Below are 24,083 nucleotides of genomic sequence, written 5' to 3'. Positions count from 1 at the left end.
CTTGTGGGTGTACCTGGAACTCTGCTTCCATCAGGGAAACTAGCCTCTCTCTCTCTATCTCTCTTCACTGGGATAGTCTCTCTCCCTTGATTTCTTTTCTTATCTGTGTATCACCTGATGTGCAGTCTCTGGATCTAGTAGTCTTATTATCTCCGGACTACTTTTTGGGGGGATTTTCAAGATGCCTGAATCCAACTATCTTCTGACTGTGTCTTGGGGTTATATTAAGGTAAGACATTTAATCTAGTCAGGTAGGTCGGATTCAGTTAGTAATAAGACCATTTACCAGTTTTGATGGCAGCCAGAAAAAGATGGTAGACTGATGTCATCGTCAAACAAAGGAAGGGATTCTCGACCTTGACACGCTCAGGAATGTGCATATTTTCATCTGTATCTTTGTCAGGTTTGTGCGAGAAAAAGGACAGAAAGAGAGAGAGACAGACAGGGGTGTCTTTGTGTTTGGTGATGTGTTTCCCAAGACTCCTCTTTGCCAATCCTGGGACGTAGATGAGCATGGAGAGAGGTGTGTGGTCTCTGTTCTGTGGAAGAGAGAAAGAGCGTTAGTCAGTATGTTAAGAAAAGCATACTGAGGAATGACTCAGTTGGTTTATTTTGGAGCATCTGTCGGAAATGGTTTGTTGGAAACGTTTAAAAAAAGCACAGAGTTTGATTTTTTTGTCCTTTTGTTCTTTACAGTAAGGTGCTATTATTATAATTCTAAAAATAGGGAGGCTGGTACTGTACTTTGGAATATGTCTGACACCTTCACTAGACTAAGGAGGGATGCAATCTTTTTTCAAAGCCCAAAAGATGTGTTTCAAGTGCAATTCAATATATAATCATTCAGCAAACACTAGTGGTCTGTGATCAATATACCCAATATCAATCTCCATAAATAAGTACTGTAATGCCTTGCATCCACCCCAAAGGTTATTAGTAATTAAATGCAAAAGATTATGTTTTTTAGTTGTTGTTGCTGTTGACCCCATTGGCTTTATTTTGAAGTGACTTCTGTTTTGCAATCAGTTTGTTAATGCTCAATCTCAATAGTTCTCCTCCAAGTCAATCAGACTGTCCTTTAAATCAGGGGATAAATGTGGATCTGCCACTCCAATCAGTTTTCGAAGAGGGAAAGAGGGAGGGAGAGGGGCAATGGGAGAGTAGACATGGTAAAGGAGTGTTGGTTTAGCCATGACGTAGGTGTAGCATCTCACCTAGTCTTTGTTGGCATCAAGAATGGACTGTGTGTGAACGTGCGTGCATGTGCATGTGTGTGAGTGTGTGTGCTTGTCGAGGACACTGTTGTTAGAATGATTATTATTAAGGATTACGAATGAGAATTGCTTTTAAAACGCGTGGCTGTTGTTTGTTATTTTATAATGCTCTTGAGACCCGTCACAGCAGATCAAAATTGGGCATGGTTATATTGTAGTTAACATAAAACCAGTGCTGAACAATATATTGTATGCCCAAAACTGTATATATGTTTTAGATTTCTAAATATATCTAAGATCACTTTAGTTTTCTCTCATGATATTCAATTGTTAGGATGCTAAATTGTGTCCACTCGGATACGTGTATTAATTTGAAATCTAAAAAAGATTATATCCTGATCTAATTTATTTTCAGTTTAACATATATCCAAAATAAAGTAGAGAAACAAAAATCTCTAATCACTGTGTATGTGTGTGTTGTGTCTTTGTGCCTTTCGTTTGTGTCTCAGTTCAAGAGGATGCTGAACAGGGAGCTCACGCACCTGTCGGAGATGAGCCGGTCGGGGAACCAGGTGTCTGAGTTCATCTCCAGCACCTTCCTAGGTGAGCAGCCAGACCTCTGACACTCCCGTCGGGGCTTTTCCACTCAATGATGACCCCCGCCTCCTCCCACCCAATCAGAGAGACTCTCTGGTATCTACCAGAGAGACTAAAACAACACACTACCATAGTGGATTTACTCGACATATCTTTTTTGGAGATATTCTCCACACTTCTCCACTCCAGACATTTTTCTGTGGGATTTAGTGGTGTGTTTTTTGTTAGGGGTTGCAGGGTTTGGTTTATATATGAGAAGTATACACTGATTTTTACATGAATGCAGATGACCTTTACCTCTCAATCATCTCAAATGTTTTAATTAATTCATAGCTAAGCATCTGCTATTTTCTCTCATCAACTGTGTTGTAGCTACAAACATCCCTGCTGTGATAAACAGTGGAAAGGAATCATGTATAATATTAATATTGTCCAAATTCTGATTGAAATAATCTATTCTGAAATTTAAAAGCCAAGTTACATGGCTTCCCACCTCCATTGTTTTAAATGTCATCTGGTAGATACAGTACTGTCTCATCTCACGGCCTCCTCTCTCTGTCTCGGGCTGGCAGACAAGCAGCACGAGGTGGAGATGCCCTCTCCACAGACACAGAAGGAGAAGGATGAGAAGAAGAACAAGCCCATGTGTCAGATCAGCGGCGTGAAGAAGCTGCAGCACAGCTCCAGCCTCACCAACTCCAACATCCCCCGCTTCGGCGTCAAGACGGAGACGGAGGAGGAGCTGGCCAAGGTGCGGGGCGGGGGGAAGGAGGAGATGGGGGGAGGGGAGGGGGGGGAGAGGAGGAGGGGAGGAGGGTAAGGAGGGGGAGCGGGAGGGGGAGGGGGAGGATGAGAAGGGGGAAGAGGAGGAGTGGAAGAGGGATGAAGTGGAGGAGAGGAGGTAGAGGAAGAGTGGAAGAGTGGAAGGAACAAGATAAGGAGAAAGTATAGCTCTAACACCTCTAACATGTGTCTTCACAGGAACTGGAGGATGTGAATAAATGGGGCCTTAATGTTTTCAAAGTCACAGAGTTTTCTGGGAACCGGCCACTTACAGTCATGATGTATTCCATATTCCAGGTATTCCGACACATATAACAGGAGTTAACTTATCTCCAGTGACTGTAATACCATTACTTGACTGCCACATTATATGTTAAAACGTTGTCTCATCTTGCAGGAGAGAGACTTGTTAAAAACGTTCAAAATTCCACTCGACACCTTTATAACCTACCTGATGACCTTAGAAGACCATTACCATGGCGATGTGGCCTATCACAACAACATCCATGCTGCTGATGTGACCCAGTCCACACATGTGCTGCTATCCACCCCTGCGCTAGAGGTGGGACCCTGACGCACATCTCTCTCTCTCACACACACACACACACACACACACAGATACTGCACACACACACACACACACACCATACACACACACATTCTGTACACACACACCACACACACGTACTGTACACCCACGTACACACACCACAAACACCCACACTTACTGTACATACACACCACACGCACCTGTGCATTCTTTACACACACATACACATTCAGTTTACGCCCACACAAATACCCACAGCAACACACATGCGTATCAATACACACGTTCAAACCTAATCTACTGTTAAACCTATAATGAATTGAGCGTGAGCAGAGTTACTGTAGTGTGAGGTTGACCTCTGCCCTCTGCCCTGTGCCAGGCCGTCTTCACAGATCTGGAGATCCTGGCAGCCATCTTTGCCAGTGCCATCCACGACGTCGACCACCCAGGAGTCTCCAACCAGTTCCTCATCAGTACCAGTGAGTCGAAGCCGACTGACTTTCACACACAGACACAATACGCGTCCTGCACTCCCACACAGAGTACGCCCATCACCACCCAAACACGCACACTACTCTTTAATATCTGACACAGACTCAGTGGACTCCAGAGGAGAGATCGATGACACTACCAGTCTGTCCCTGTGACTGTGAGTAGCATACTAAACTCACTGGGGCTGCAGCGCACACAGAAAGAACCCCCCCCCCCCAACACACACACACCACACACACCCTGATAAACACACACATAGCACACACACACTATTGTACACTCACAAACACGCATACACAGTGACAGACTCAGAAAGGCATCCACCCACACACACACACATACACACACATGCACCATACTCACTTTGCAGGAAGCCAATTTATAGCCTTCCTGTATTTCCTCATCACTCACAACTCTTCTTCACCTCCAACTGTTCGTCATTACACACACACACACACACACACACACACATATATCTGTGTCGTGCCCACCTAAATCCCAGATAGGGATTCCCTGCGGTAAAGTCAGTATGAGTCACAGGTGGGCTAGCAAACACCAGCGTGTCTGTCTGTCGGTTTGTTTCCCTCTATGTGGACGCGAGCTCACACACAGTGTAGACTCACACGCAGCTCGAATACTTTTTGTTGTCAAGCTCTGATACATCTGCTACCAAATGCATCCTGTTTGACTGTGGGGAACTTTGCTTGGCAAGCCTTCTGAGAGTGTGTGTGTTCGGCTGTCCTCAGACTCTGAGCTGGCCCTCATGTACAATGACTCGTCGGTTCTGGAGAACCACCACTTGGCTGTGGGCTTCAAGCTGCTGCAGGAGGAGAACTGTGACATCTTCCAGAACCTGACCAAAAAACAACGACAATCACTACGCAAGATGGTCATAGACATTGTGAGTCACTACTCACCAATGCTCGGTTTTGTTATCGGATGCTTCAAAGTCCTATTGGTTGCTCTTCCGGATCTGTTCCAATTAAGAGGAGTTTCACGCCCGGTTTGTGTCTGTTTATCTGACTGCCTTTGTTGTGTGTGTCCCCAGGTCCTAGCGACTGACATGTCCAAGCACATGAACCTGCTGGCTGATCTGAAGACAATGGTGGAGACCAAGAAGGTGACCAGCTCTGGAGTCTTGCTGCTGGACAACTACTCTGACAGGATACAGGTCAGCGCTGTGTGTGTATCTGTATGTGTGTGTTTGTGGTATGTCTATGTGTGTGTGTGTGTGTGTGGTGGGGGAGGGGGGGGGGGGTCTGTGTGGGTGCATGTGTATGTGTTTGTCTGTCTGTTTGTGTATATGTGTGTGTGTATGTGAATGTGTGTGGGTGCGTGTACACACATATGTGTGTATGTGTTTGTGACTCATGGACTGTTTCGACTGGCTCTGGCTCCAGGTTCTCCAGAACATGGTGCACTGTGCGGACCTGAGCAACCCTACCAAGCCCCTGCAGCTGTACCGGCAGTGGACTGACCGCATCATGGACGAGTTCTTCAGCCAGGGGGACAGGGAGAGGGAGCGAGGCATGGAGATCAGCCCCATGTGCGACAAACACAACGCCTCGGTCGAAAAGACCCAGGTACCATATGCACACACACCCACACATACCTGTACTCAGGGTGCAAAATGTAATTTTTGGGTCCACAGTCCAAATGGCTAGTGAATGTTCACATTTGACCAGCCACTCAATAGATTACCCTTGTTTTTTGGGCTGGTGAGTATAGAATATCTACTAGCCACTTGCGTACATTCCCGGAATTTGGCTGGTGGATGCAAATGCTGTGCCTTTCCTGCCATCACAACCTTTTACACACCGCTATAGTTAATTGATCTGCTTCCTCTACTCACCCTCCATTCCGTCTTTCCCCCGCAGGTGGGGTTCATAGACTACATCGTGCACCCCCTGTGGGAGACATGGGCCGACCTGGTGCACCCGGATGCCCAGGACATCCTGGACACCCTGGAGGACAACAGGGAGTGGTACCAGAGCACCATCCCCCAGAGCCCCTCTCCTGCCCTGGACGAGCCCGACGACGGCAGCCGGCCGCCCGGAGGGGACAAGTTCCAGTTTGAACTCACCCTGGAAGAGGACGGAGAGTCCGACACAGAGAAGGACAGTGGGAGCCAGCCCGAGGAAGAGGAGGTGGAGGAGGAAGAGGAGGAGGAGGAGGAGGAGGAGGAGAACAGCTGCAGTGACTCTAAAACCCTCTGCACGCAGGACTCGGAATCGACAGAGATACCACTGGATGAGCAGTTTCGGGAGGAGGTGGAGGAGGAGGAACAGAGAGAGGTCGAGGGAGAGTGCTCTTTCACGCCGGACTGTGTAGTTGAAGAAGGGGAAGCGGAGGAAGAGAAACAGGAAGAGGAGAAAGGGAGAAAAACTGCCGACACATAGCAGTGTGTATGGACAGCTAACTGACTCGCTGCACCTCTTAGTAATGAAAGATAAATTATTTTTTGGGTTTTGTGGAGTTTGTCTGTCTGTTTTTTATACGTCCATGTTTATGGTTCCAAAGCGCACGCTGCTTGTCACCTTGGCCTCTCCCCCTCTTCTTTATCCCACTGGTCAGCTTTTCAGACACACACACCGGTACTTCTACAAGTTTTTGCACTCAGGAAAACTCTCTTTCCATTCCAGTTTGAACTTAAGTGGTCGGTGTTTTGTTTAAACCTCATCCCTGTGAGTTGAAGTTACATTTAGGAGTTTGGATCAGCTGTTTCCCCCCCCCCCACATACACATAACCTTTCTCACACTACAACCCCCCACACACACACACACACACAAACACACCCACAACCCCCCGCCCGCCTCCCCAGGCCAGGGCCAGAGTGCAGCAGTAGAAGTATAGCAGTTATCTGTATTTAAGTGCCCATTCTACAGAAGTGGCTATGGTTGTGTTCAAGGAGAACCTCTACCCCGAGTTATTCCTCCCCTGGACGTCAGCGGATGGACGGGCGGATGAGGACGGATGAGGATGGATAGAGGACGTCCAGAAGGCTGGCCACTGCAGCCCACGGGGACCGCGGCATTGTGGGACTTTATCCAGACACTTTTTCTGAAGTTGAAGTCTTCCTCGTACACGTGACTGAAAAAGGCGGGAATCTCACAGCTCCGACGCTGTCTTTGACCTCTTTGGTTTTTGTATCGTATCGTATTTAACTTGGAGATCTTTTCTAGATTTTAGAGGACTGATTATACCCTGTGCTGGTGAGCGGAGTCTAATCAAACACTGGTTTTCAGTGTTTAAAATGGTAACCTGCCAGTTGTATTAGGAAAGGGATACAAAGGGTAAGTAGTTGCACTTGCTCATATCTTTATGAAACAGCATTAAGATAAATATTGCAGTGTCCCTGCCCAAACACTTATTTGCGTCGCTTTCAGCTTTTATTTTATAGAATGTTTTGCTGAGGGGGAAAATGTGACAAGCCTTGGCACAGACTTTAAGTTCAGTGAAATCAGTTTCAACTGAAGAAGCCTTTAAGTTTAAGTTACTTGCTCTTGTCAGCAGTTCACGTCATCAGACAATGCAATCCTCCTTATGGATAGAAGAAGCACCTTGAGTTAGAGAGTTGAACGTGAGTGTTCTGTACGTTTGTCTGTCATTCATTTTCTAGCCTAATGTGGAAGTCTATGGGGTCTGGATGCTGGCAGTGGTAGAACATGCAACATACTAAACTGCATATTAGCTGGTGTCAACAGGCCCATTTCATGTTTTAGGGTAACTAAAGGTTGAATTTACAGTTTCATGATGCACCACATGGATTCATGGTTGTTACTTTAAGAATGCGAAGCATTGTCATTGCCACTATGATAACCTTTACTTTTTTTTTACTAGAATCAATCAGACAATCATCATGTGTTGGTGTCCTGAGGGGTATTGGTTGACTGTATGTAGATACTCTAATGCACTGATGTATTCATATCTCACTACTTTTATTCTTATGTTTTTTGTTAGTTTTTTCTTTTGTATTCAACTCGCCAAACCTGTCATGTACATTTAGGCTTGAACAAGGTTCATTTACACCTCAGCCAAGTTACTATTTTTTTCCAAGTTTCTTTTATTGTCTTTTTTTAACAGCTGACGCTACTATTTATTGATTTTCTTTTATGTAATTGTTTTGTTTCATTTATGGCATATTTAAGCGGTACAGAACAGCTTTCACTGTAGCATAGATCTACCGCACCATACAGGCTTGCCCCTCTATTAAACCCAAATATGCTTTCTCTTTGAATTTGTACATACAGTATAGACAAGGACATGTAAAAATTTTGAAAAAACACTTGAATCAATATTCATGGCTTTTTAAAATGGTGTTTATTCTTAAAGAAATGTGTCATTTCGAAACTGTTTTATCTAATCCGGATGATTTTTTACATGTCAGGATTAAATGAAATTAATTTTATTTGTGCCAAGTTTGCTATTCTTTTCATCCTCACCCGATGACCTTAGCTGTAATACAGTTTTCTGGTTTTATCGCTGTTTACAAACATGTATTTATTGTGCTGTATATACTGTATTATTCTTATTGATATCATGATGCTGTTTGTTGTAAATGGTTGACTCTTATCATCCCTTATGGTGATGGTGTGACTGAACTCCATCTAGGTGAGAGAGTGTTTGTTACACATGCTTCTTTAATGTCAAATGATCCATCGGTATATTGGCTTTCTGAGATCTAGCTAGCTCAGAGGGGAGGGGGGAAAGCCAAAACGGTTTTTGTTTTGTTTTTCTAGAGAGGGAGCTGTTCCTTGGCCCATGGGCTGTGCCTTAAATTTAACATGCCATTTATCTTTCTTTTTTTCTTAGCTTTCTAGTCCTCCTCTTTTTGCTGCATTGTCTGGAATGGGTTGATCTGATTGGAACATCGGATTCTCCGTCCTCGGGGATTTGAGTGAGAATGTTGCCTACATTTTTCACAGCCAAATAAACCCAACATATTCAACAAATATCACCACGGCAACGATTCTTGTTCAATTCTGTTAACAGAGAATTGACTATGGTCAGATTTCAGCCCATTTACCCTAGAGTGACTGATATGTGGTTTATAGTAGATATAAATAGGCCTGGTTTACAAACCTTAATCCCTATTCCCAAGACCTGAAAAGTATAGGTGAAAGCAATATGGTGCTTGTTTCCCCTAATCCCAGTCCTAAGGTTTGGAGGAGCTTGTCCAGTATTGCTAGCCCCATTTTTTATTCTTTCAGATCTACAACCATTAAGGGGGATAGGAGGGGATGGTTCTTGGAGATGGGGTTTATGGAGCACCAGGGCGTGGTGACACACCCGTGTGTCCAGTCAATGCTGCATTTCTTTGGGCTGAAACACTGAGGGTGCTTCACCTGGCCTGGTCTCTGCCTCGCCTCCACCACATGCAATATGTAAAACCACTGACATCTTTCTGCCAGACACACGAAGCCTGGTATTGAGATGGAGAATGCAGGAAGGGATGTCATCCCAAAAAAAAACACGTCCCAAAATTGAGAACTCTTATTTTGACACGCATACTGTAGATTCTAAACAGCCCTGGACCAATGGAATTAGAGGGATCTTTAACTTTTTGTGTTCTATTTTTATGGTATGAAAGGAATACACAAACTGTAACTTCAAAAAGATCTCCAGGACAATTATTTTTGGGTTATGTCTTTAGAATGCCAACTTGTCTGGACGTTTCACGAGACAATTAAAAGTTATTTTAATGGATTCCTTGTTAATTGCAGTCTATTGGATAGCACTGTAGACCATAAAGACTTTCTGTATAAAAATGAAGAAAAAAAAAAAGTTTTTATATGCAACAAATTAAATAAAAGCATGGGTTGATTCTGCCTACCTGTCTAGTCTCACGTCTCTGACTGTCTTAAAGTGTGAACTCTCTAAGTGTTGAAATAACAAAACATATTTTTATTTTGGAATGATGGGGCTAGTGACAGTCTGAGTGTGTCATGTATGGATCTTTGGAGAAGTTGTGGGGGAAGTTGTGTGAGGAGTACAGATGACAACCTTGCTCTCATCTTTTCTAGACTGACAAAACAGTGCCCTCACTTGTCCTTCCATGGTACTGATTTGGGCATTTTTACGATGTTTTTTTTTTCTTCCAAGTAACAAGTTAATGATTTAATTTGTTAATATGCATTTTATTTTACACTTTGTATAGTTAATCTATACTGTAGTGTCTGGTTTAATTAGGTGAATTTATTGAAGGTTCTATACTGCAATGACAGACTGGGTATATTTGTTGGGCAACTACGTAGCTTTTTTTTCTAAAACATGTCATGAAGCTAAGTTAGGCAAATTAGTCCTATGTTATTATGTCTACATATACAGCCCATTATCTAAACAAAATATGTTATAAAATAGAGGAAGTCCAAATAATTCCATTCCCTTCACTATAATAATGAATTAATAATTTAGCTTGACTACACTGTTGAATTTATTTATAAGGGACTGACATTTCAATAAGGAAATGGTGATGATAAGCAGACACCTGAGAGTAGGAGAATTTTTAGGGCTTACAATTTCATATGTGTGTGTGTTGCGGGTGGGGGCCAATTTGTTTTAAGAGGTTGTAACTATAGAGTACAAGTAACTAATTATATAAAGATATGAAAGGTAATTGGCTGAAATGTACAAGTAAATAACAATATATTTGTGCACCTTTTATTTAACAACATGACAACGTTAAGGCTCGATCCCCAGTGTGTCTACTTGTTTTCCTGTCCCTCAGCTCCCCCTGCTGGTCCCTCTATGATTGTGTGTGTTTGTTTTCCTGTCCCTCAGCTTCCCCTGCTGGTCCCTCTATGATTGTGTGTTTGTTTTCCTGTCCCTCAGCTCCCTCTGCTGGTCCCTCTATGATTGTGTGTGTTTGTTTTCCTGTCCCTCAGCTCCCTCTGCCGGTCCCTCTATGATTGTGTGTGTTTGTTTTCCTGTCCCTGCCTGCAATTGCCTTCCTGCCTTCCTTACCTGTCAGCCTATCTGCCTGCCAGTCCTCAACGTCTACAAGAAACCCTTCAGTAACTTCATCCCACCTCCCTTGTCCATCTGTACCACATCACAACAGACAAAAACTAAGTACAAAGACTCACCTGTGATTCCCTCTACTAAGATACTCTACTCTAACCATTAAAATAATATGTATATCGTATATACATACTTAGATATTCATAATTATGCTATACTATACAGTATACCCCTCCCCCAACATGTTCTTTATAATTTCAGTTATCTCTGTGGCCAGTGGCCTCTGTCATACCGGTATATCTGTTGAAATGTATTTTCTTATCTCTCTACCATTACCGGCAACTGTAGCCATCCCGTAGGTTCTGACAACTCCTATTCGGACACTCTAACTCGTCTATGACTTAAAAGACCAAAATGAATCCTTTGATGCATCATAACACAGTCAAACCATTCTGTACTAGCAACAGCCATGCTGAAGAGCGTGGCACCAACATATTCACTGTATATTCACAGTAGCCTGCAGGAGGCTGTAGGTGTCCATGCAAGAAGTCCCAATCCAGGACCACAGGATTGTGTGTTCCTCTGATGAACTGGAACTCGTGCTGCAGCAGTTTAATTCAGTAAGTGTGAACTCTTCCAGAGCTTTATGAAGCTCATCGGATGGGGCTTGGGAATGAACCCCAGCAGTATCATGGGGCGCTTTGAATAGACTGCAATAGACCCCCCCCCCCCAATTTGGTTATGTCTGTTTTTTCATTCAACACATTTTTATTCCAAGCTTGTCGAAGACCCTCCCCCATTGGAGTTCTGGGTAGTTAGTCCCACTTTTACAATTGTTATAATGAATTGAAATAGAATATACCAACTTTACTAATATAGTTACAATAAAACATTACTAGTAACTATTAAAATAGTTATATACATGTAATTTCAGAGCCACATTTCATTAAATGGGAGAAAAATTTGAATTATTATGATTAAAACCAAAATAGGTACAAATTACGATTGTTATAGTAACAAAATAATGGGTACTAGTATGTTTTGTTTGTTTGTTTGTTACTAGTAAAATATTCATAGAAAATAATTTTTAGGCTTGATCAGTTCACTACTCAGAATCAAATTCCCTATTTCTGAAGCCACTGTCTTCATCTGCAGGAGTACAGAGCCAGATGTACAGCAGTAGCTGGTACTGGACTAGGAAAGGGTGCTGCGACAATAAGTGCAGTATGGAGCGTTCCCACCTTGGGGCTCAACAAAGGGTTAATCCTGGTAGTGAAAAAGGTGTGTGCATGTGCAGTGGGACTTAGTTGTTCGAGTCCTTCCTTTGTCAATGTGGACCTCTATTACAGTATACAGAGCTAAGTGGGAAAAATCACAGGGGTGTTTTACAAGATTCTCAACTCTACTTGCTAAAGAAACTGCAGACAATGACAATAGACTGATGGCTCATTTATGGAGTGAGAGGTCTAGATTACCCTTCAAACTAATTCTCCAACCAAATTCATTCCCCCTAGTGCCTGCCCTGTTGTGACCATGTGTTTGAACGAATAACATACTTTCTGACAAATAAAACGAGAGTATTTCCATTGGAGGGAGTACTTTGAATGGATAAAATGTTGCAAAAACAGCACCACTGCTCACCTGCAGGGTGTCAATAATGTGAAAGTCAATTATAAAAGTCATCAAAACCCACATGAATACAATTTGTTTATTTCCTATCATCTCAAAAACATATTTTGTACATTGCTTACACACATAAAGGTATAAATAAAACATCCAGTTAGGGAAATATGGGCTGACTAGAACATTAGAATGAGCTTTGGAATAGCCATATTGATTTTTCAAAAGCTCTGTCCTTTGTCTTATGCACCACATGTCAAACTGTTCCACGGATATTGTCAAGGAATACTAACGCTACGCAACAATGCACAAATCATTTTTCTCAGATAGACATACAGCAGACCAGTACGGAATATGGCATAGACTAATGTTCCCTGACTATCTTTCACAACACTGCATTTGGACATCATGATACAAGGGTCACCAACGGTTAGCGAGAGGTACAGCATACAGCACGAGGATACGTCGGTAAAAAAGGTACACAATATACAAGACAGTATGGGATTGCTATGGCGCGCACACACACACACACCCACACAAACACACACCCTTACAGATTGACTCCCAATGCAGATCCCCGTAAACCTTACATCCACACAGAAGTCTCTTTAATGGGTGTAGTGCCACAACTTACAGCTCAACTAACAGTCACACACGCTTCTGCAAAGGGAGCTACTACTCTAATGGAGAGGAGGACTATGTACACAGGAATTTATTTAATAAATATTGCACTTGTTGGCCCATTTGCAGCTCACAGATAAAACTGTGAGGATGCTCCTAAATTTATAACATAAATCGTTTCTTTCACATCCCTAAAATATAAAGATAGAGAAGTGGTGTTTCATGCAACATTTTTTGAAACATTTTCCGTCCTTTCTTTTTCCTATGCAAAAACACAAATAAGACAGTTTAGGACAATCTATTCTGTTTTGGCACAACTACAGGTTTGATGACCTTCTGCAACAACTAAGACCTACAGTATGTGACACTGAAATCTATAACGTGAAAGCTACCTAATACAGAGATACACTCATCACTGTTGGAGGTGTAGGCTGCTGTAGACATGCTGAATGTTGCTGAGATTCTGAAAATGTTCAATGAAGTGGAGTTTAAGGTATATCTCCAACGTCCAGATATTAGTAATGAATACATGTAAATGTAATGTACAGGTACTGAACATGTTGATGTTGACTGAATCTCTCAAAACGAACAATTTGAGAATGACTAGAGTAAGACAGCCTTGCAAACATCTATTTACTGAATCATGTTCTATGTTTTATTTATCTTCATGCTTTTTCTGTCCTAAAGAGCAACATGATCACTAGGAAAGGCACACACACATACATACATACACACAAATCCCCCTTTCCCAGCACACAAAAACACGCAAACACAACCTAAGCAGACGGATGTAATGTGAAACGTAACAGAACCAGTACACAGGAGCAGAGGCCATGATGGAATGCTAAAGGCCACTTGATTAGATCCAAGATAGATGATTTCAAAGAAACACAAACGAATACACACGCTCGCACATACACATGCACAGAAACAGTCCATAAATGCAGCCGATATATGCCTACACTTACCTGTGTACACACTCATACTGTGCAAACAGTTCTTATACAGTGCACTGAAAGAAACAGTTGGGCAACAAGCAGCTGCAGAAGACACATCGTAATATGTATCAAAACAACCCCTATGCAGACCAAATAAATAGATGCCTTAAGAAATCCATGCACAGACCACAGAGAATAAAGCACTCTATTTATATCTCTATGGCACTGACTAGAGTCTAACCCCTGAAAATCTACTGATGTTCTACTTTGTAGATTCACTCTGTAATAGTTCTAAGCCTCTAAAAGCTGTGTTGAGGTGCATCGAACAGTTAGAACAGGAACCAGGCTACCAAGTTTACAAGCACATTGGAGAAGTTAAGTAGAGGGATATAGGTATAGCATATTCTTAGCGTAATATCAGATATCTTGTTACGTTAAGACGTTTTTATGACAAACAGGATGCAAGTCTGTTTGTACATTGATTGACATAGATTAGAGATGATTAAGTACTAAGAAAAAAACTACGGACTGGAAACTACAGTGTGTGGGCTTTTGTTCTGGCACAGCATCAACACACGTAGTTACAAACCATCCTCCATGTTTTACAATGGGGATCGACTCGATGTTTGACATTGGGATGTTCAGGATTAGCTGAGTGACTCAAGCAGGCATGTGTTGGTGTTGGTCTGGAACAAAAGCTGGCCCTGTACGCTGTGACAACACCCACCTCCCCACCCCACTCCCCCGTCCTGCTCTGAACGCTAACGGCCCACTAACAGTTGCAGGCTGGCTGCTGGAGGGGCGGGGCGCTGTCTGTCAGTTTGGCGCCAGGCGTTCCCGTGGTAACGGCAGGATCCGTATCCAGGCTCTCGGACATCCGGTCGCAGATGATGTCGACGAGGCGCTCGAAGGTCTGCTTCACATTGATGTTGTCCTTGGCACTCGTCTCGAAGAACTCAAATCCTGGAGGCCAGAGAGTGGAGTGGTGGTAGGGAGACAGAAAGAGAGAGAGAGAGAGAGAGAGAGAGAGAGAGAGAGAGAGAGAGAGAGAGAGAGAGAGAGAGAGAGAAAGAAAGAGAGAGAGAGAGAGAGAGAGAAAGATAAAGAGAGAGAGATAAAGAGAGAGAGAGAGCGATAGAAAGATAAAGAGAGAGAGATAAAGAGAGAGAGAGATAAAGAGAGAGAGAGATAAAGAGAGAGAGAGAAAGAGAGAGAGTGAGAGAGAGAGAGAGAGAGAGAGAGAGAGAGAGAGAGAGAGAGAGAGAGAGAGAGAGAGAGAGAGAGAGAGAGAGAGAGAGAGAGAGAAGAAAACAGAGAGTGACCTAAGGCACCTGAGATTATGCTGGTGATAGGTCTGAGCTTTGTCCAAACTGAGTAGTCAGTGTCACAGTTGAGTGCATCTTTAGCGCCTTAGGAGCAAGAAGGCAGACTATCACAGTGGTAGCCTGAAAGTACTCTCTCTCAATCTCTATCTCCCTCTCTTTTTCACCTCACTATCTCTCCTCTCTTTCTCTTTCTCTCTCTCTCTCTCTCTCTCTCTCTCTCTCTCTCTCTCTCTCTCTCTCTCAATCTCTCTCTCTTTCTCAATCTCTCTCTTTTTCTATCTATATCTCTTTTTTTCAATCCTTTCTCTCTCTTTCAATCTCAATCTTTTTAAATTGCTCTCTCTCTCTCCTCTAGCACGGGGAACATCGGGATGCGGCACAACAGGAAACATGCACTTGGTCATCAACTGTGAATTTGTTGTGACAACAGCATTAGAAATTCCGTTTCCTGTGTCTGTATGTCCCAGTAAACAAGTTAGTTTTGGTCCACGTTTTCGGTCTCAGACCAGATGAGGACATGCTGGTGGAAGCAGCAGTCTTACCCAGCTGTTCAGCTAGCAGTCTGCCACTGTCCACTGACACCACCCTCTCCTCCTCCATGTCACACTTGTTTCCTGCCAGGACCACTTGGGCGTTGTCCCACGAGTAGGTCTTGATCTGGGTCGACCTACACTCACACACAAGCACACACATGAACACACTCACAAACAAATGGTGACATGCATCGACGCTTGATTCACCTATAGGAAATGCACACGGGGGAAAACAGTGTATAGTTGACGACAAAGTGTTTTCTGTCAGTGTTCGACAAACAAATTAACTCCGATTTGTGACACATCAGAGGTTCTGTCATCGCTATTGACCTTGTTGTAAAAAAAACAAACGAAAAAACGAAAACAACTTTGACGAACACGTCTCCCCTATGGAGAAAGATAGAGCTAGATAAAGATAGAAAGTAGGCCAGTCGAAGACACCACCACAACACAGGAGAGAGAGGGGGAAGGGGGTGGGGGTTGAGAATAGAGAGGGGTGAGGCGAGAGGGAGTGATGTCAGCAGTCTTCCTTCCATATCTGTCTGGTCACAGTTCAAATCTGGGTCACCTCAGCACAGATCACGAGGATGATATCATTCACGCTGACACCTCAGTCCAACACAACTCGACTGGGTCGGTGTTTGAATCACCTCGAACGGGAACCACGCGAGCAATCAAGCTCTATTTATAGGCGGTAATCTCAACAATGTTTAAGATGTGAGGAGTGAGGAGATGAGAGGAGAGGAGAGGAGAGGAAAAGAAAGCAGAGAAAAGAGAGGAGAGGAGAGGAGAGAGAAGAGAGAGGAGAGGAGAGGAGAGGAGAGGAGAGAGAAGAGAGAGGAGAAGAGAGGAGAGGAGAGGAGAGGAGAGAGAAGAGAGAGGAGAGGAGAGGAGAGGAGAGGAGAGGAGAGGAGAGGAGAGGAGAGGAGAGGAGAGGAGAGAGGAGAGGAGAGGAGAGGAGAGGAGAGAGGAGAGAACAGATAGGATGTGCCTCGAACGTCACGCACAGGAAACAAGCACGTTGGGAACTCATGCACGCACGAGCAGGGGAGGGAGCTGTTGCCATGGAAACGCAGACCCTTTTCTCTGCAACTGTGTTCCAGCGAGCGAGGCAGAACAGGGCCAGGGGAGAGAAGGCTGTGAGCTGTTGACAAGAGGTGCTGCTCCTGCTTCTGTCTGACCTGTCTGATAATACAGCCTTCGGTTTCTAGTCGCACCGGTTCTCTGTCTCTCTCTCTCTCTCTGTTTCTTGTTTTCTGCCTGCTAATGGCACTGAGACTGAAAGTGAAGAGCAACTGAAGACAGTGACTGAAAGCAAACAGCTTCCCTCAATGCCAAGATACTCAAACATGGAACTGTGAATTAAACACATCTGGATGTAGGTCAGAAGTTGGTCAGGCATAGATTGCCATAGTCAATCTTCTGTCCTCTTGATCATTCACACTGCTACATACAAGAGTTGGTTTGTTGAGTAACATTATGGGATGACCATCTACAAACCCCTTCTGTACTCAAGGGATTTCTTTACAGACGCCTTATTTTTGACTGACCAAACACTGACTAACGCAGTGATCTCTAAAATTTCATTTTAGCATGCCTGCTTCAAGCCAGATCACGTTAGTGGTCTTAAAACCCGACACGAGTGTGTTTCTGTGGTGACCAAAGCTCCACTCTGTGCTCATATAATTATTTTCGGGCTGGGAAAGCGAGATAGCGTCACAACAGTAAGAAGAAAGAAACCAGCCAGAAAGAAGGAGATTATTAAATCCTAGGCAAAGCACCTGAACACACACTTTCCCGACAGCCAATCCACTAGCTGGTTTCACAGCAAGTCAATTCAATTTAACTGGTAACCTTTTTTTCTAGTCATAAACTACATTCAACGTCATTTGTCAGGCATGTGTGAATTGGAGTTTCTTCTTCATTTCACCTTACTTGCTTGTCGAATGCATTAATAATAATATGCATATTCTCAAAACTGTCGCTGCCAGAGTTCATCCCAGAAACTCGGTTTGTGGGCCCTAATGGACAGATACTCATTTCAGGTGTGGATACGTCATCTTAAATCACTGGAATGACAGATTTGTGTCTTTGGCTTCGAATGGATTTAGCCATTGGGGTTCGATGTGGGGACAGGGTCATGACTGATTGTGTTCCCCTCAGACCCCAACACACATACTTACACATGCACACACACACATACACACACACGGATGGCCCAGTCTCTGTCAAATGCTGTAAATCAATACTGTTAGATAAGGAAACACACAGAGAGGAAGGTCAGCTATTGAGGTATACTTCTTCGGGGAGGAGAGGGGAGGGGGAAATCATACACACGGCAGAACTCGGTAGAAGCCAGTGAATTAAATTACAAATTTTACATTTAGCAGACGCTCTTATCCAGAGCGTCTTACAGTAAGTACAGGGACATTCCCCCCGAGGCAAGTAGGGTGAAGTGCCTTGCCCAAGGACACAACGTCATTTGGCACGGCAGGGAATCGATCCGGCAACCTTCTGATTACTAGCCCGACTCCCTCACCGCTCAGCCATCTGACTGAAAGTGTGTAGTACTCACCAGTCTTGCACAGCCCCGAAAGACTCCTCGTTAGTGATGTCATACATGAGGATGAAGCCCATTGCCCCACGGTAGTAGGCCGTAGTGATGGTCCTGTAACGCTCCTGGCCGGCTGTGTCCTATGCACACACATACACACACACGCACGGTGTTACTGAGAATATCCGGAGTGTGTACAAACAAAACAGGCCCACACATAGTCTCTTTCTCTAAGGCTCTCCAGTCTAGACACACACATACATATATAGTTTTGTATTATATACAGTAATATACTGTATACAACTAAGCGCACGTCTGAATAGGAAAGAAGAGGCTAGTATGAATGTTTCCACTCTCTAATTATCAGTAACTTTCCTCCACTGTCAATCTTTTGCACATAATACCTGTGTTTACTCTGGGCCAGTTAGTATTTACAGCACCTCTTCCATAGAAACGAAGCAGACTATCTAGTCATCGTGCTGGTCTGAGCTTCACTGCTGCACAGTAAATGAATCATTCAACGTGAGCAATGAGTCCAAATGTGTTCTCGTTATCTCTCTCTTCCCTTCCTCTCTCTTCCTCTCAAATTCTCTGTTTCACTTCCTCCCTCTCAATTTCTCTTTCTCTCATCCTGGGTGAAGAACCTATCACAGTCATGGCACGGTGTCCATGCCAGTCAAAGCCTCCTGTTGGGATAAGGATGACTCACTCCAAAGGGAGAATAACTACACAGATGTTACTGGCATACAGGGAGGGTGTCGCAACATTGTCATCTCTACATGCATAGCAACCAATGAAAGGGGTTCAATATCCAATTCACTGTTTTACATATTTTTTTACAGCTCTATGGTGGGATATATCTGTGTAATTTTCTTATTAATTTTGTGTTTTGCTGTTAGTTTATAGTCTGCTTATAGACTGTTAGTTGTATTTTGAAGCACCTCTATGTGTGTGACTGTGGCTGACTTGGGCAGGATAATGCATTACTGTTGCTGTACAGCAGGGTGGCTCTGCTCTCAGTCTGAATATGGTTCTAATTGTGTCTGTGTGGTAGCCAGAGGGTATCTCTGACTTTCACAAAGCTCACAGGCCCGAACACACACACACACACACACACACACATACACTCACACAGATATACACACAAATACACACTATTGCTCAGGTGTTTAGGTGTGTCTTTGCAATATACACTGACCAATCAGTAATGCCCCTCAGTGGAATACACGGTAAAATAACTTCATCCCAAAATAACAGACGTCACAGACAAGATGTTTTACGTATTGTAACAACTGGTCTCCTACTTTGGCAGACAGTGCTTTGACGTCTGAATTGTGAGGGCACGTATCCACACATTTCATTAAGCATCGATTCCGGGCCAAGTGCTTGACAATGACCTTTTGCATCTCTGGGCTATTTCAGTGAGCAGCAATGCTTGTTCTCAGCTAAAAAGAAACAGCAAGACACAAAAAACCTGCTGAGCTGAGTGAATAGGAGCTCCATTAGAAACCTGCCTGAATCCCTGCCATCACCAAGACTCTGCAGTCAGCCCACCATTACTGTAAACATCCGTCAAAGAAACAGATCGTCTTTAGTATAACCGACTAGAAAGACTCTAGGAATATTGTTGTATTATGAAAAATTAGTCTTTGCAGTAGGTATATACGATTGGGTGAAGCAAATAGCAGCATCTCTCATATCAACAAGGGCAGGAGCCGTTATCTAAAACGGTCACACACAGTATGACTTGGTGTTCTCAGAGCCTTGATAACAGAAGGGAGAGTCGTCAAAAAGATGTACTGAAAATCCTGGTTGCGGTTCAATTCTGCCTTTAGTTAAACGGATAAAAACAAATTAGACTTCTGGACTCTTCTCATTAAACTGTTTACATCCCCCTTTGTGGTCTCTGCATCCTTCCCCACTGCTCTTGCCTGAGCTACGCATTAGCTGATTAGAAAAGAACAACTGCCTGGGTGCAGGTAATTGTTAACAGAGACATGGAGAGACAGCGGTGGCTTCAAATGTTTTGTGCAGACAGGGAGACAGCATGGAGGGTACTCTCCATTGTCTCAGAGTAGCAGCGAAACAAACTTCTTTGAATTCATACCAAGTTTACGGCGTAAAGTTGCTTCGCTTGAGTGGAGAGCCTCACACGGGATTGGCATGCCGTTCTAGAACATTCAGGAGGAGTGAGTTAGACACTCGCCAGTGTCCTTCTCAGTGGCCTGCTAACGGTTGCTAACGCTCTCTAACGTGAGGGGGCCTCCATCTGTCTCTGTGTCTCAGATTCCAACTCTGTCATTAGGAGCACTTGGTACTCAGCCTCTCTTAAGCCTTCAGCATCTCAGTCACACTAAAGACATTAGTGAAACCAAATCCCGGACACCGTTATGCCTACATAGACTTGTATTGATGTCAGCACGAGGACTATTTTGAGGCAGTAAAATGTGTTTGTAAGCTAGGTCCTGAACGTGCGTATGGATGTATTTTCATTGGCCTTCTGGGACAGTTCTACTGCCCAAGCCTGTCAGAGTCACTGATAGTTATTGATCAACAGAGGGGGGATGGTGGAGGGGGTGGTCGGGAGGAGAAGACCTAGCCATGGATTGATGGCCTAATGTGTTTTACAGACAGGGGTCACCTGGTCACAGGAGAGGGGGGGAATGGTTATTTCTAAATGCGTTCAACATTTTCTTTCTCTCATGCACACTCACATTCTCTCTCTTCACATTTACATTTAGTCATTTAGCAGGCGCTCATATCCAGAGCGACTTAGAGTAAATACAGGGACATTACCCCCGAGGCAAGTAGGGTAAAGTGCCTTGCCCAAAGACACAATGACATTTTTGGCACAGCTGGGAATCGAACTGGCGACTTTCAGATTACTAGCCCGATTCCCTAACCGCTCAGCCATGTGACTCCTGTGACTCACGTGACTTTTTAACACACACACTCACAAGCACACACTGTGGAATCACGAGAGGACATGTGGTAGAGGGGCGTTATGTTCCTCTCCGGGAGTGACTACCACGCCACAAGATGGCTGCGGGGAAAACTACATCTCCCAGAATGCACTACTCAGACAGGTGCAAATGCTTCAGCCCTCTGATTAAAGTGGGAGCTCAGGTGTGAGAGAGGGAGAGGACAAAGTAGTGGACCCCCACACCAAAGAGGAGGGATCATACATCACACATACACAGTGTCTGAGGAACTTTGATTTTGCAACAACAGTTGGTAGGATTCAAGTTGGGAGCAACTTTATGAAGCCTATGTTTTGCCTTAGAAGAACTCTTTATGTTTTCTTCCGGAAATACTTTTTGTTAGTGAATAAACCGGATTCTTCTTTTGAACGCACTTTTGCTTGCTCTGTCCTGTTGTGAGCACTGCCATACACCCCGCTTATTTGTAAAACCTCTCATGACACCACAACACACATGCAATAGGGCATGATGGCAGTGTGATACTGTGCTAGACCTTCATGAGTCCTTGGAAAACACTCACAATTTCTTCCATAGAATTTCTTCCGGACAGACACTAATTACATTCAAATGGGGAATTAACTGGAGTGCATGAATAGCATGACTGAAGGTAGACAATGTCACTTAGCTGTATTGACTACTCTGATCAGTTACAGCCAGATACATCTCGTAGGCATATGCGATCGAGCTCTGAGGTTTGTTTAGTTTTACCAAAACATATTTACATGTGAGGAAGGTTAGCTAGATTCTACAGTGGATCTGTGTTTGAGGTTGGCTTTTATCTGCTGTGCTTAGGCCTGACTACTGAGGGTCAGGCCTAAGCACAGGCTGCTATGAGCAGGAAGCGAGTCTGAAGCTACCTCAAAAATAGATAGTGACGAGAGATCCAGAGTATTGAGTTTCTCCATGCTTTTGTGGTTAAAAACATTGACTTGTGGTTCAAATGAGAAGGACTGCAGGATGAGTTTGATTGCACGGCCATTGCGTTTAATGCAAAGACGGAGGCATGTTTTGCACGTTGCATGTCTTGGTTTTTGCTTTCAACTGGAGACCGGGTTCGAATTTCCACTTGAGCCACCCTCCCAGACGTACCCATATCTGCAGCTTGATTCTCTTGTCGTTCTTGTAGACGGTCTTGACCTTGAAGTCAATGCCCACGGTGCTGACAAAGGCGGATGTGAAGGCGTCATCCGCGTAGCGGAACAGGAAGCTGGTCTTGCCCACACTGCTGTTGCCAATGATCAGCAGTTTGAACATGTAGTCAAAGTTCTGGTCTGCACCCTCCTTCCCCTTCATATCCTGAGTGGCAGCCATCTGCAAAAGCAGGTTTGAAGTGGACATCACTTCAGTTACTGTGTCTCATTAGCCAGATGGTTTTACTGTTCTGTGGTTTACCACACACACACACACACACAACATAACACACACACACAACACAAAACACTCTCACACATGCTTGTGTGTGTGAAAAGCACAAAGCTTGCACCAGATATGTGTCTGACAGAAGGCAAAACAGCATAGCATTCACAGCCTGGGGAACTAGAGAGTCAGCAGGCTTGTACCTGTCTGCTACTATAAACATTCAAATCTCTTCAGGCATGGTCTAACCTAGCCTGCTTTGTAAATCTCATCATATTGGCTCATCCAAACCATCACTTCTCTAATTAACTAATGACTAATGTACACTGAAACAGCAGAATTGTACTCCTGTTAAATCAATTGACCATCCATCTCCGTAGCGTCAATACTACACAGAGACAAGGGTCTGTGGAGGACAGCGGCTATGAATAGTGACATCTGTGCTCCAACCCAAGGTGAATGTATTCACGGTACCTCAGCTTTGTCCTATATCAAACAGATACATCCACTACAGTACTGCCTTTAACTGAAAAAACTGCTCCATGTTGTATCTATTTAATAATAGCAGCTCGACCTACAACATTTAGGACGCTGGTCAAACACTGCTCTTACACGCCCAGACAGACAAGGACACCGATCTCTGACGCCTCATACAATGACTTCGTTTAACGATAACATAAATAACTCCCTTCCAAAAAAAACAAGATTCTACAATATGGCTCACGTGCATTGTCTCGCTACAACGTTGCAGGAAAAAATTGCAAAGTGTGCATGGGTCACCGAAGTATTTTGAATGAAATTGTATAACAGTCTAAATACAATGGTATAACGCAAGTAGAGGTAGAAAAAAATGCATTTGTCATACCTGATCCGAATGGTTCTATGCTCTCGTTTCTTCTAAATTCCAGAAATAATCTACAGTTCAAAGACTCCTATTGCGCCTCGACAACCAAATGAATTTCAGCACCTGGGAGCTGTCCACTGTGTACGAGCTGGCACGCGCGCTAGCGGGACCAAGCGCGAGCTGGGGGACTTTCGTAGGAAGCAGAGCAAGCACATTTTGTCTACGTCAAAGTTCACAAGATGGGGTTTGTAGTTTTTAGAGAAAGGTTCAGGAACCCGGATATAGAAATCATTGTAAGAATTTGAATACATTTTACATCATTAAATATATCTCGCATATATATATATACAACAGCTGTAGCCTACATACAATTGGCTACTATTGACAAGCACGCAAAAAAATATTGTTAAAGCTGCCTAAAGACATGCTCCTTTATGCCGGGAAAGTGAATGCTTGGGATTATATTGCATTAATTCATTCACCTAGCATTCAATATTACAGTATTATAGTATTTCAGTGCTTGATAACTGTGACAGCCTATAATTACATTAAAAGTTTCCTGGAAATAAAACTCTTCGCTCAAACTATAATACTATTTTAAAAAGCTATTATTTTATAGTTTTTAAAAGTCTTAAATATCTCCTTCCCCATGCACCTAATGATGAATTTCTTACCTTCCCATATAAATCCATTTTGATCACTCACGAAGAAAGA

General features: G+C 43.6%; 2 protein-coding genes across 7 annotated transcripts in view; one reads left to right on the top strand and one right to left on the bottom strand.

Annotated features, from left to right (window-relative positions):
• The window catches only part of pde4d (phosphodiesterase 4D, cAMP-specific), a 129,180-nt gene extending 123,074 nt beyond the window's left edge, over positions 1-6,106 (top strand). For all 5 annotated transcript variants that reach the window (XM_084690672.1, XM_084690671.1, XM_084690674.1 and 2 more), the window contains 9 exons: positions 1,724-1,817; positions 2,384-2,562; positions 2,793-2,891; positions 2,992-3,156; positions 3,524-3,623; positions 4,383-4,537; positions 4,685-4,807; positions 5,037-5,219; positions 5,514-6,106. In XM_084690672.1, the coding sequence (XP_084546798.1) occupies positions 1,724-1,817; positions 2,384-2,562; positions 2,793-2,891; positions 2,992-3,156; positions 3,524-3,623; positions 4,383-4,537; positions 4,685-4,807; positions 5,037-5,219; positions 5,514-6,035 (1,620 nt within the window). In that variant the 3' untranslated portion in view covers positions 6,036-6,106. The remainder of the gene's footprint in view (positions 1-1,723; positions 1,818-2,383; positions 2,563-2,792; positions 2,892-2,991; positions 3,157-3,523; positions 3,624-4,382; positions 4,538-4,684; positions 4,808-5,036; positions 5,220-5,513) is intronic.
• A 6,211-nt stretch (positions 6,107-12,317) lies between these two features.
• Positions 12,318-23,515, bottom strand: rab3c (RAB3C, member RAS oncogene family). Of its 2 annotated transcripts, XM_084690677.1 has the most exons (5): positions 23,391-23,515; positions 22,259-22,480; positions 18,210-18,328; positions 15,644-15,768; positions 12,318-14,739 (listed from the first exon to the last, which is right to left on the bottom strand). In XM_084690677.1, the coding sequence occupies exons 2-5, from the start codon at positions 22,478-22,480 to the stop codon at positions 14,549-14,551; spliced, it is 657 nt and encodes a 218-aa protein (XP_084546803.1). In that variant the 5' UTR covers positions 23,391-23,515; the 3' UTR covers positions 12,318-14,548. The 2 variants fall into 2 exon arrangements, with proteins under 2 accessions (XP_084546803.1, XP_084546802.1); XM_084690676.1 differs by lacking the exon at positions 23,391-23,515 and having other exon boundaries at positions 22,259-22,553.
• Between the last annotated feature and the right edge of the window lie 568 nt (positions 23,516-24,083).

The sequence above is a fragment of the Hypomesus nipponensis genome, chromosome 24 (assembly GCF_054491055.1).
Source record: "Hypomesus nipponensis isolate SF chromosome 24, ASM5449105v1, whole genome shotgun sequence".
NCBI lineage: Eukaryota > Metazoa > Chordata > Actinopteri > Osmeriformes > Osmeridae > Hypomesus > Hypomesus nipponensis.
Note: the sequence above shows the minus strand (reverse complement) of the source record. Positions and strands in the feature narration are given on the sequence as shown.